This window comes from Strongylocentrotus purpuratus, unplaced genomic scaffold, assembly GCF_000002235.5.
Source record: "Strongylocentrotus purpuratus isolate Spur 01 unplaced genomic scaffold, Spur_5.0 spur5_scaffold_2, whole genome shotgun sequence".
Lineage (NCBI taxonomy): Eukaryota > Metazoa > Echinodermata > Echinoidea > Camarodonta > Strongylocentrotidae > Strongylocentrotus > Strongylocentrotus purpuratus.
The window spans coordinates 40307213-40321406 of record NW_022145605.1 but is presented as its reverse complement, the minus strand read 5'-3'; the positions used below and the strand labels follow the sequence as shown (position 1 = coordinate 40321406).

Genomic DNA, 14194 nt, shown 5'->3' with positions numbered 1-14194 from the left:
AATTTAGATCCAAAAAAAAAGCAACCGGGGTTGACGAAATTTTCCCATGTATTCTAAAAGACTTTTCTCAGGAATTAGCGCCACTTCTTGCCAAAATATTCTAAGCATTTCTTGGATACAGGAAATTTACCAGAAGAGTGACGTAAAGCAAACATCACACCTATCCACAAAAGGGTGATCGAACTAAACCCAGAAAACTATAGACCAATATCTCTCACTTCTGTATGCTGTAAATTATTAGAACATGTTGTACACTCTTATATAATGAATCATCTTGAGTCGTACAACGTACTCAGTAAATGCCAACTTGGATTAGGAAAGGTCATTCCTGTGAATCACAACTAATTCAAACCATGCATGACCTTACTCTTTCTGTTGACAAACGGACTCAGACCGACATTATTGTTACTCATTCCAAGTTTGTAGATGTGTTAACAATATATAAGTTGACAAAATGTATCAGCATCTCTGAAAAGCCTAAGCAACAAAACTGTTTTGTTTTTTATGAATACTTGTTTTGATGAATTGCCTAGTTCAATTGCCTAGTTCTTGATTCGCAAATGGTTGGTTTACACTTGGAATATTAAACGTTGGTCCTACGTCGTGGAGACGTCGGCACATGTTGGAAAAGGGGTTGGCATAAAGTTGGTCCAATGTCAGGGATATGTCGGCACAGAAAAAAGCCAGAAAAAACTGAGAAGATGGTATAAAGGATTTTGTTTTGCAGTCAAAATAAAAAATAAATTATAAGAAATCCATGACATCAGATTACTTCCACTATTGTTCCAGGTCTAAAGTGTTTTGCAAAACAGATGTTAGCATTATTCTAGGATTCAAACAACCTGTAAAACTACATTTGAACAATTTCACATTTACGAATTGCAAACTCGTGTGCAAAATTTGGAGGTGCCACTAATATCTATCTTTTTTTAAATTTTTTTCGGTGGCCTTGGCTTAAATCATGTTTGTATTACAAAGCACCTTTCATTTAAATTTGTATATTGTAGATACCGATTCAGTAAAGAGACTGCAGCCTATTTGATTGAGGTACTAGCAGATGATTTAAAGATACCAACTTCGAGAAATAATCCCCTTCCAGTAAATCTCCAAGTCCTAACAACCCTGCATTCCTACGCCGTCGGTAACTTCTTTTCATATCTTTTTTTACCATCATGCAGGGTTGTAGCAAGTGCAAACAAAATGATCTCATTTACTGGAATATTCTGATTATGATGATTCTGCGTGATCCTCATGTTTTATCAACTTACTAAATACTTAAGAATCACGACTACTGTAAAAAAGAAAAGAAAAGAACGTTGTTTGCAGGTGTATTCGCCGTTAGCTTTTCCAGATCGTAGAACCCTGGGTACAGCTACATGTAGGTACATGCACTTAAAGCCAAATAACAGTATTTGGATAGTTACAGAAAACATGGCCAAATTAATTGATCAATACTGTCGACATAGTATAAAAAAGGGTAAACTAAAACAAAAAGATGACGTAGAGATCGCCACTAGTGGCTCAGACTATTGTCAAGACTAGGAGCAGTATCACCATAACAATGTGTAGATAAGAGTATAATGCATCTCTATAGAAACTTTGAAAGAGATCTGTCAAGAAATGTGGCAGTTAGAGCACACAAAAGCTCCACCAAAATATGCCCTTTGACCCTATAACAGATGGAACACAGGTGGCATTTTGGCAGATTTTTCTTGAAGTAAAGAGAACATTTTCATATTTTTCACAATTTTGAAAAAGCGAGCCCATGTTTAGGAGTATTTTTGTGAAAAAGTTACCCATTAAAGCGGCACACCCTGTATGTCTTAATATGTGAGTACCCCCCCCCCCCCCCCCGGGGTTCAGTGCACACCATTATATTGCTTTCTCATTAAAAGAAGTAAAAAAATAACTTAAAGATAAACTCCAGTACTGGTAAAAAAAAAAAATTAATTCTCACAGAATCAAACGAAACTTAAACTGAATGTTCAAGATTACAAATAAATGACATGTGCCAAACAATTTTGGAAGAAAATGTATACTGGCTAAGTAATGAGCATAGAAAGACAAGGAAATCAAGGTAGTACTAGCCCCGACACCATGTGTGTTGTCCCATATATAGCTTTCTATGTGAGTGCTTGTTACTTTACCAAGACTCAGTCAAATTTATTATGATTTTGATGACTCCAGAACCTTGCAGTGCACACCAATACTTACATGCTACATGATCAACTGTTTCTGATCCTTTCTACATCTTTTCTTTCACAAGCAATCGCATTACCAGTACTAAAGTTTATCTTTAAGCCTGAAAATTTCGAATTCCACTAAATTTCTCGAACAATACCTAAAATATCGCTTGCCTTTGTTCTCATTTGGCAATATTTTTTACTCTACAGACTATTTTGAAATCTTGCATTTCAATATATGAGTTTTGATGGCTCAGATTTATAGTGTCTCAATTCAAAAAGTTTTACAGAGGAAGAGACGAATATTGCACAAACATCATTCCTTGCTTTCGTCCGTTTGTCCTGGTGTCCGTTTGTCCTGATTGTCCCTGATGAAAGCTATCTCCTTCCAAGGAGAGAATGTAGCAGTATACCTACAGAGGAAGATGAAGAGAACAGAGTGTCATTATACTGGTGGAAAGAAAGAGAGAGAGAGGGAGGGAGGGGGGAGAGAGGAGGAGAGAGAGGGAGGGAGGGGGAGAGAGAGGGAGGGAGGGGGAGAGAAAGGGAGGAAGGGAGGGAGAGAGGGAGGGAGAGAGGGAGGGAGAGAGGGAGGGAGAGAGGGAGGGAGAGAGGGAGAGAGGGAGGGAGGGAGGGGAGAGAGAGAGAAAGGAAGGAAGAGGGAGAGAGAGAGAGGGAGGGAGGGAGGAAGGAAGAGGGAGAGAGAGGGAGGGAGGAAGGAAGAGGGAGAGAGAGAGAAAGAGAGGGGGAGAGAGAGGGAGAAAGGAAGGAAGAGGGAGAGAGAGGGAGGGAGGAAGGAAGGAAGAGGGAGAGAGAAAGAGAGGGGGAGAGAGAGAGAGAGAGAGAAAGGGAGGGAGGGAGAGAGAGGGAGGAGGGAGGGAGGAGAGAGAGGGAGGGAGGAGAGAGAGGGAGGGAGGAGAGAGAGGGGGAGAGAGAGAGAGAAAGAGAGAGAGAGAGAGAAAGGGAGGGAGGGAGGGAGAGAGAGAGAGAAAGGTGTGGAATTGAAGACAGACAAGAAAGAGGGAGTAGACAGACATTACTACTTTATTTGAGCTCAAAGATGCTGTATCAATTGTCATTATTATATACTTTTGGCTGAAAAGAATGAGTGTCAAACGTAGTGGTTAATTATCATATCAAGTATTTGATATTGTAGAAATAGGCCTGAGAAATATGACTGTAAAAACAAAGGATTAGTTCCGTGATCTCAATTCCTTTTAAAATATTTTTTTTTGGGGAAAAAAAAAGATAAAAAAGGAATTTTCTACTGCAGCTCAATTTTAATTCAACAAAGCTTATTGATAATGATAATAGTAATAATAATAATACAGCATTTATTATGCGCCATCGATCTAGTAAACTATTCTGAGGCGCAGAGGGATAGAATTAGAATGAGATACATACATGTAGAGAAATGAGAAGGGAGAAGAAAAAAGAAGGGAAAATTAAAAAAAAAAAAAAATGCATAGATGTACATTTAACATATAATTAACTAAAATAACATGCGAACATATATGACTTAGATTCTTTTTAAATGTTTCTAGGGATTCTAGTGATCGGATCCTCAGTGGAAGAGCATTCCAAAGATATGGCGCTGCAGAAATAAACGCCTTTTCTCCCAGACTAGACATAGTTCTTTGGACTATTTTACTGTTTAGTACCAGATGAACAGAGATTTCTACCTGGTACATATTCTGTGATGAGATTTTGCAAGTACTGTGGAGCCTGACCATACATTACTTTCCATGTGTGGAGTAAGATTTTGAACTCTATTCTTTTGGATACTGGCAGCCAGTGTAAACTTTTCAGAACTGGGGTAATGTGGGAAAAGCGAGATGTTCCACTGAGGTCCCCAGCAGCAGAATTTTGAGCACGTTGCAGTTTGGCAATATATCGATATAATGATAATGTTAAAGTGCTATATGTTTATTTTCTCTATCCTCGTTTTATGTTGTATGTATCATGTCACATGTATATTTTATTTATTTGTCTCTGTGAATAATGCATGTAAACGCAACAAATTTCCTTTTGGACCAATACAATTTGAATTTGAATTTAAAATATCACCTGTTGCTACGGAGACATTAAGGGAGTCTATCCCAGCATGCAGCTGTCTTCCTGCCGGTATAGAGATGAACTCAGAGCACTGCTCACTGATGTCACTACTGAGACCAAATCCTTCATTTCCTGGAAACAAAAGGACAGTAACAGAGAGCAATTATAACAATGATATCCTGTTTTTGAATAGAGCATTAGAATCCAAAGGACTTTCAATAATATTACCCTGGCTATAGCACCAGTAACTATAGTGCTCAGTGCCTTTAAAGAGAAGGTTGAGTTCTGGGAAGAGGTGAAAAGTAAGTTGTGAGCGTTATCATTGTTATTATGCAAGTGTGGAAGAACATTAGATAAAAGATGTTCCGTGGAAAGCATGGCTCTTCAAATGCCTTAATATTCTAAATATGGCATGTAACATCATAAAAATCGGGACAGATTTTTTACGCCACATGTTCGTGTAGTTCCATATACATCTTTCTGTGTACAGTGCTTGTAACTTAACCAAGACTGGGGAAAATTTCTTTTAATTTTGATGATTCCAGAATCGTGCAGTACACACCAATACTTATATGCTAGATGATCAATCTTTTCTGATCCTTTGCACAACGTTCTTTCACAATGCAATCGCATGACCAGAACCCAACTTTATCTTTCAGGCTTTAAGGTATAAATCCTACCAGGTACATATTAAAAAAAACTTGAGTTCTGGTCATGCGATTACATTGTGAAAAAAAAGGTGTGGAATGCATCAGAGAAAGTTGATCATGTAGCATGTAAGTATTGGTGTGTACTGCAAGGTTCTGGAGTCATCAAATTCATAACAAATTTGGCTCAGTCTTGGTAAAGTAAAAAGCTCACTACACAGAAAGATGTATATGGGACAACACAAATGGTGTCGGGGCTAGTACTACTTGATTTCCTTATCTTTCTATACTCATTACTCAGCCAGTATACATTTTCTTCCAAAATTGTTTGGCACATGACATTTATTTGTAATCTTGAACATTCAGTGTAAGTTTTGTCAGCCAATTACACCATGTATGACCTTCTGCACATGGAAACTGACGACCCACAGGCTCTAACTTCGTTCCACATTGAACTTCTCATTTCTTACCGACTACAAGAAGGACCGGTCCTGTCGGGTTGTACTCGTGACAAGGGATAACATCTTCTGAAGAGCTGGAACCACCAACGGATGCACCAACTATACTCCATCCTTTCAGCTTCTCATTCTGAAAATAATAATACAAACCCCACATAAAATATACATCCTCCTCCTCCCCACATATGGAGTTTAATTTAAATTTAAAGCCCCACTGTACTACTTATAGCTACTCGCTCCCTCTATATAGAAAACTTCCCCAATCGGTGCATGTTGGTCCCCCATGATCCTCTTTTTCTTATGTTAATTGAGAGCTGAGTTGATGAGATAGCCACCTGTCAGTGACCTTGCTTGGTGGTCTAATCCCTTCTGGCCGAACTAGTACAGACGGCCTTTAAATCAATGGCATAACAGAAGGATGCAAGCTTCAGTTGCATTGTTTGTAGCTTTATGCATGATTGCATTAAATGTTGTCTCTTGTTATTGGTAAATGAATAATCAAAATCATAGCATATATCATATCAATCTTACATACAGGGGTGATAGTGAGCACTAAAAAAGAAGCTTTTTTTACTCGACCACCAAAAAAAAAAGAATCGGGGGGGAAATGGCATCTAACAACATTCCCCCCTTTTGAGTAATAAAATTGGGGAAGAAAAAAAAATCAGGAAAAAAAAAAATTGGGGAAACAATAAATAAATCAGGAAACTGATTTAAATCAAGTAATTATCAGGCCTGTATAAATGATGTTACCTCAAGATATGAAGGGATGAGTGCTGTGGCATAAACAGGTATTATCTCCATCACACCGCTACTGGCCTTGCTTACTACGGGAGTCAGGGAACAACTGATGAAGAAACAGAAAAAGGAGTTACGAAGGCTGGTACTAAATTAAGAATTAAAAGAATGAGCTCAAATAAAATAATTGTTGAACATTGAAATTCATCTTGGGGCATGAATTTTATCTGTGCAAATTTTTTTTTCTCAATATGTTCACTGCACATGTGCATTTATGTTATTATGGCCAAGGTGGAGAAAATACTATAAGATCAAGCAAGGCTCTTACTTAAGTTTTTTTTTATGGTTGCCAGCCGGGCAGTCAAGACGGGACTTTTAGGTTGCCCAGTGGCAAATGACTTTTTAGTTGCCTCTCTTCAAATTGTTTTTAAATCACTCATGCATGAAATATGCATCATATGAGTTGCTTCAACTGGAAGAAGATGATCTAAGCTTGACAAATATGTGTTATTTATTAATCATAATTGTGATTAAGTTATGATAAAACATTAATAATTTTCGGTTTCGTTTTTTCTGGGACGCACTGTATGACGTGAGAAGAAAAATAAATTTCTTTGAAATACACATACTTACCAGTTCTTTTTGCTGACTATAACTTTATCAACACCAAGAAAATATGCTGATCGTAGCAAAGCCCCTAGATTCATTGGGTCCTACAGGCGGAGAAAAAACATTTGATTATCTTTAGCTTTATCATAACATGATCAATCACATCTTAAAGAGATAAATGGACTATCGATCATGCCACCGTTTCAAGAGTTAATCTGCTTTTGCTCATGGAATCTTATTTTCAACTTGACATCATGATACAGTCCCTGATTCCTGAACAGTTAATTAATTACAGTCTACTGTGTAGCAATGCAAGAGTAGCAACAAGTAAACTACACCACACCATCTCCCTGTATCTGAAAGAGAAAAAACAGTTATGCAACCAGAAAATCCAGATCTGTGTTGTTTTCCTTCAGCTTTCAAAGCTATTTGAATGAAATTATACCCAATATTCATTTCAGACAATCTAAATGCACCATGATAACTTTATTTTCACCTAATTCATGAGTGAGACTAGCACTACATGTTTGCATTACTGAAATACTAACAGACTAATATTAGTGCCTCTTCAGAGATGCCAACCTCTTGACACAAAAAAAAGACCGAGTATCCTTTAATTTCGTATTTTTTTTAAAATCAGATTTTCACGAAAACTCGCCAGTTAAATTTCAGAAAAATGTTTAACTGGTACGTGCAATCAAGTAAAATACTTGCTTTTTCATTCAAATTTAATGAGAAAATTGTAAAGCAAAGTTTTTGTTGGGGTTGCGGGGTTTACTTGTACATGTTTCTATGCGATTCTGCTGTTTTTAAAGGTTAAACCCCCCCCCCCCCCCACAAAAAAAATCGTATCTTAAGAGGTGATATCGTATTTCACTCTTATTATCATAATAAATACAATTAAATCGTACTGGTTGGCATCTCTGCCTCTTGCACCACCTTTTGGTGAGGAAGGCATACAAAATAGAAATGAGTTAAAAAAACACATGAAGTCTGTTTACCTTGATTTGGTCGAGGACCAATCTCACCGAGGAAGCAGGAACTTCACCTTCGTCTTCCTCTTCTCGGACAGGACTAAAGTAGAGACGACTGGTCTCCATGCACACACCCTGAGGAAATGATCAAAATATACTGTGCTATAACAACAATCAAGTGTGAATGATGGTGATGCCTAATGCCTCAGTCACACCTTTGCATATTTTGAGTGATTTCACTCTTGGACTATTAATCGGTTTTGGCATTTTTAGTTTCTTTACGGGAATGGCTAAAATCATGACTCCAATTTCGACCAATCAGATGGCTGGATTTCTTAAGTGAGGTATATAACATTTTGTTATTGAAAACAAGTTTGACGAAACAGGGCCCAGATTCCTTCCTCTTTGTATATGTTGTTATATGAATGTGTGTGGGTGTGGTCTTTGTTTGAGTATGTGCACACGTGGGAATCTGTATGCGAGAGAAAGAAGGCGATATTGCTGCGTTTTTATGGCAAGCTGTTGTAAAGCAATGGTAAGCCTTGATATCACGAAGTCGATTTCAGGATATCAAGAATTCATTTCTTGATATCAAGAAATAAATGTTAAAACGGCTTGCCGTAAATATGCGGCAATACGCAAGCCAAATACGCAAAGGTGTGACTAAGGCATAAGGGGCTACACTAAAGACATGTTGTAATATTTCAACCAAATAATTGTCTTTAATGAAGTGATCTGATGACGACGTGTAGATAATCTGGTAAAGACATTAAAGGTAATACAAAGTTTTTGGTATGGGGTCATGAATTTGGTTCAAATGATTATTGGAAGCAATGCGATCCTACAATATTCAGTGATCGTTGTCGCGGTTGAAATCGAGTCTAAAGCTATGAAATTGTAAATAATAATCTCTTTACGTTGTATAGCTCCCTCTCAAAGTCAAGATATTAATTAAGCTATAAAACAATGTTTCTTGACTAAAATCGACCAATTAGCTATTCCTGTTTGAAAATTATATATCACAACTACATATTCTGAGATTTTCATAGTTGCAGCTACATGTAACCATTGTTCGGCTGTAGGCGCTATTTGAAATTTATCAAAATTTACCGGGAGCACCGGTAAATTTTTATATTCATTTTTTCTTGAAAGCAGAAGTGTTTTAGGGGCTAAAAGTTCTAGTGCTTATAAAACATCCGCAGGGGCATCCAAATATATCAAAATGGTAAAGAACCACTATCCACCCAATTTTCAAAATTTCCCAGAACTTTGTATTACCTTTAATGCAGTCCTAGAAGTGCTAATCACTGTGACTCGCCTCTTCAACTTTTTACATACCATTCTCAAATTAGAGTCATACATGTATACAGTAGACTCCATCAATTTTGAAAGTAGATCTGCATTCACAAGTTTCTACTTGTGTTGAGAGGATATCATCTCTTGGAGATGCTTCTCATCTTTTCACTCTGCTGTATCATACCAGGATCATCATTGACTTTCGTTTTGCAAATTCTTGGATCTGTCATACCTTCTCTATGTCTGAAAATCTATCAGTATCCTAGATCAAATGAATTGCAGACAATTTACACGTTTACCTGATGAGGCCTCTCCTCTGAAAACTTATCCAAGACTCGTCTGTTTGTTGTCCACACTCTCAGGCCTCTCTCCTCCACTAAGGCTAGAATGTCTTTGACCTCTGACCTCTGTGAGTTCTTGAAGGCAGATGTGATATACAGCTGATGGACCTCCCTCTTAGCATGCTGCAGAGCCAGGAGACACGGGGAGATGCCGTACAGTAGATCATGGCCGCGGGGAATCGTTAAGTTCTCTTTGGCTTTATGATAGCTGAAAATGGAGGCGAATAGATACAACAATAGTCATAAGATCATGCATCTGGCTATAAAAGAAGGACATTTGCCATTATCAGTATCGTTTGCAAATTGCAATTATACTCTGAACTTTGAAGATTACATTATATTGTTTTTATCTTGATTTGGAAATAAATAAATGAATGGATTCCTTATTTTGATGATTTCCCATTATTAATACCTCCAAAACTATCTCATCAATTTATTTTCTGTATATTTCACTTTTTCTGCAATCTGCATTCATCTGGAGGAAATTCATATTGAAAGTAAAGATCAGTAAAATGAAGTGAGAAGTAGAGTTTTCATCCTCTCTTTTCATTTTCACAAATTCCCATCTTCATACAACCAAGTAGGTCATGGCCATGCAAGTTGTTGAATGTTCTGTGGATTCTATGTCAAAGGGAGAAAACATCCCTTCATCTTTTCCTTTTCCTGGAACAGACTTTAGAATGAAGTCGCTGTGCGTAAATGTTACCTTTTCTCATTCTCCTGATGGGGATGCTTTCTCCAACCCTCTGCCTTTGATCTCCTATGCACACCGGGGTGTTTTCCAGAGTCCATTTCTAGTAGATCTGCACTCACAGTTTCCACTTCTGTTGAGTGGCTATTGTCCCCTGGATACACTTCAGATGCCATCTCCTCACCCTGCATCACATCAGAATCACTGACTCTGGATTTGTGTAGTCTGGTATCCTTACCCCGCATCCATTTCATGTCTTGAAATTCATAGTTGCTGCTATTTGCAGACGCCTCATCCTGACCCGTGGCTATTGGGCTCTGGTCACTGGTAGAGACATCTGGCATATCCATGGTCATCTGAAGTGTTGAGGCAGTAGTACTCCTTAGTTTGTTCACATTTCTTTGGCTCTGACTGCCATTAATGACAAATGTACCTGTAAGTCCTGGATCACTTGCTACTTCACTCACAAGCCTTTCAGTTCTTGCTTCACTGCCACTGTGGGGTGACAGGAATTCTTCAAGCCTCTTTGCTTCTGAAACACTCTTCTCTCCTGTTGCAATTTCCTCGCTATTTTTTCTTCTTGGAAATCTCCTTATGAAGCTTGACGATGCAAAAGAACTTGTTGAGAATGTTCTTCTAGCCCAAGTTGCATGACTGGCATCGAGTCTCCACTCAACAGAGGGACCAACGTTTACCGTTTGATGCAATCTGAAACTTCTTCCTGGGACTCGAATGACGTTTTCACCCCATCGAGAACATGAATGATGAAGCATCGGTCCAAGTACTGGCTTCCTACCTGACTTTTGACATACATGTAATACCTTCAGGATACAAGTTGCAGAAGAGGAAGGAATAAGGAGGTGACTTCCAGATGCAGCCGAAGCCATCCATTTGCTCTGCTGAGGTAACATGTTGGGTCAAACTGAAATCTGAAAAAAAAAAAAAAAAAAAAAAAAAAAAAAATGTAAATTTGAGTAATTAAAGATCAACTTTAGTTCTGGTTAAAAAAAGAAAATCAATTCTCATAGAATATAACGAAACTTACACTGAATGTGTAAGATTACAAATAAATGTCATGTGCCAAACAATTTTGGAAGAAAGTGTATACTGGCTGTGTAATGAGCACATATGTACAAAGCACAATAACGTTTTCAACATTGACCTTTAATGATGATGTCATCGAGGCGCCATTTTGTAAAATTTTACGAAAATCAACTCATATACATAAAATTTCATGTTTTTCCTTCTTTCTTGTAGAATTCAAAATGAAATTCTACTTCACATGTTATGTCGGATTAAGAACACAAATAAATACGAAGAAAACAAAAAATTGTGAAATTTTATGTACAAAAGGCATGGAGAGTTGTCCACAGATGATGTCATCAAATTGAATACTGCCCTCTAGTGGCTAGTCATTTCAAAAAGCTCTAACTTCCTTATTCCTTGCCCGATTTTGTTCAAATTTTCACTGATTTTATTCAAATCTTTTAAACTTTACAATAAAAGTAACTTAGTATGAAGGTTTTGGTTCCCTTTAAAGACTGACATTAAAATAAGTGAGGAATAAATCTTAATAGGATGGAAATTACAAGGAATGATGGAAATATACAAAGAGAAGAAGAAGAATTGTGGGAAACAAGGAACAAATTAGGGAAAAGAGAGAAATACAGAAACAGAGTACATTATGGGTAGGGTGTCTGATCGCGGCACCCGATGTTGTGTGCTAAAATTCTTCCCATAGAGATTACACGCATCCCTATGCAGCCTACGTGCATTGCGCGACCATGCAAAAAAAGTCAATTTTTTTTTTTCAAATCGAGATTCAAACCTTTATCTGTTGTGATCCTGAAGGTGATAATCAATGAATGAGGTGTCATATGAAAGAGCAGGTGAATTCCAATATTTCCAAAGGGGCGTAGCCCCCGAATTTTTTAACAATATCTTGGTCAAAACAGCAATTTAAACATTGTGTCCTGGCTAACTCTGAGGTTTGTCACTTTTGAGATATGACGCCCCGATCGATAAGTAGTCCCAGTCCTAAGGAACAATTCTATGTGATTATATTTTCGCTAGCCCCCAGGGATCACAACTGATAACAGTTTAAAAATACCCTTCTCGCTATTTGGTGGATCAGCTAATTAGGGGGCGTGCGCTCCGCTCAGTCCAAACCATGGTTACATCGCGCAACATCTCCGCGCACGAACGAAACCCCAAATTCAATCACACATTATAGTGACTGAAATTATGGTTGGCAATTCCCTCGATAAACCCGGAAGTGAATACACGTTATAGTCAATGGCAATATCGCGGAGACATCTCCGCGATATTGCCATTGACTATAACGTGCATTCACTTCCAGGTTTATTGTGCGACGAACGCCAACCATACTAGTCAATGGCACATGTCGCGGAGACAGCGTAGCTCAAGCTGCAAGTCGCGGATTGGCTTAGCAGCATGCGTACAATATGCATACGCTTGCATATCGCGCGATACAGCTGTTTGGCTAAATTTAGCAGAACAACATCACTCTGCGTGGACGTCTTTTTCGTCGATTTTGACCAAAATGATATGAATATACCAGCGTTTTGGAGGGGCTGTAACTTTTGATAGAAACATCAGTGAGACTTGAAATTTGAAATGTATTATTCTGATAACATTTTTTATTCAAATATCAAACAAAAATGGTGAAAAACGATCCCAAATTGAAAATTGAAAAATCGTTCAGACACGTATGGGCCTTCTATGGAAAATTGTGGTAGACCCCTAGAATGCACCAGATGTGGAAGTTGAATTGCAGAAAATAAAGAATTACATTGTAGGCCTAGAGGAAAAGAGGAATAAAATAAAGAGTGTCAATAATTACAAATCTCGACCAGAGTGTTTTCCAGCGCGCCACGACCAAAGTGTTTTATAGTAAAAGTTTTATTTTCTTCATCCTTTTTGAAATACTGGGAGACTCTTGTCTCTACATTGAATTGGTGGGGAGAGAGATTTTTTGAAAATTCATGTTAAAAAAAGAAAAGGAAGATTTATTTGACCTAAAAAAAGTCTAACCAAACTCAGTCAGTCAGTTCCCAATATTCTGGACTCTCCCCCTCGGCCCTCCCCCTCGGCCCTCCCCCTATTGTAAAGTGGACGACGAGCGCACAAATCGTACTGTGTAGAAGCCTTACGCCCGGGCGCGTTATTTTTTTATGCGGCACAGATTGGGGCTTTTTTTTAAAAGGGGTCTTGATTTACAGACTAATACTGGTCGTGTGCGTACTAGACAGTATAAGTAGTAGAGGTCAGTTTTTAATAGTGTTATATTTAATCCACTACCGCATGGAAAATCATTACATCAACAATTAAAATCAAATTGGAAATCTGAAGAGGAGGCAGCACGTCAATAAGGAGAACATCACAATAATTAGTCAATAAAACTTAACTAATTTAAACGAAGAGGAATGTTATCTAAACACATAGTTCGCGATGGATATACAAACTTCTTCGCAGCGCTAATGCGCTAGCTATAAACATGACTAGTCTCACGTACGTGCAGACACTATTCAGAAGGGAAAGAACGTACTTCCCATAGGTTTAACACGCGCCATGCCCCAATCTGTGCCGCATAAAAAAATAACGCCGCCCGGGCATTGGCCTCCCTACTACTATACTAGACTAGGTAGGCCTAACAGTATCTATCGTATAATATCAATATTCATAATAATAATCATAATAATAACAAAACAAATAATGCCATTAATAATCATAATGCTGATGATGACTGCAGGGTAATAAATAAAGGTAATATCTACCTAAAATGGGTTAGAATAGAACGGAACTGCACCATTCGACTTCGAGCGAACACCGTGCCCGAACTGCGTTTCGCCCTGTCCTGTGCCGCTACATACGCGGACGGTGTCGCGGTGGCTCAGCTCCAGTGGAGAAAAAAAGTCAAGTGAGAGGTGCCAGCAGCTAGACAGACGTGTTGCAGACCAGACCAAGCAATCAATCGATCACTTATAATCTGTATCAAATTAAGAAGTGATGAATCTTGATCTGAACGATAGATCAATCTTGGATCTACATCTCTTATTCAAATCAAAAAGCCATTCTTGATTTTAAGTTCGTTCGCAACAATAGTTAACACGTGCAGAATCGCTGTGCAAGCAAAATTAAAATGTATATGAAGTGCCAGATAGGTTGCCAAAAGTTTTTTC

The 14194-nt window shown here is 38.1% G+C and overlaps 1 protein-coding gene across 1 annotated transcript; it reads right to left on the bottom strand.

The window, feature by feature from the left end:
• Positions 1-2310: 2310 nt before the first annotated feature.
• Positions 2311-14194, bottom strand: LOC105445410 (rRNA methyltransferase 1, mitochondrial-like). Its single transcript, XM_011680927.2, has 9 exons — positions 13790-14194; positions 10008-10921; positions 9260-9509; positions 7692-7799; positions 6715-6794; positions 6097-6190; positions 5356-5473; positions 4251-4370; positions 2311-2596 (listed from the first exon to the last, which is right to left on the bottom strand). Exons 2-9 carry the CDS (start codon positions 10901-10903, stop codon positions 2562-2564), a joined length of 1701 nt encoding a protein of 566 aa, XP_011679229.2. The 5' UTR covers positions 10904-10921; positions 13790-14194; the 3' UTR covers positions 2311-2561.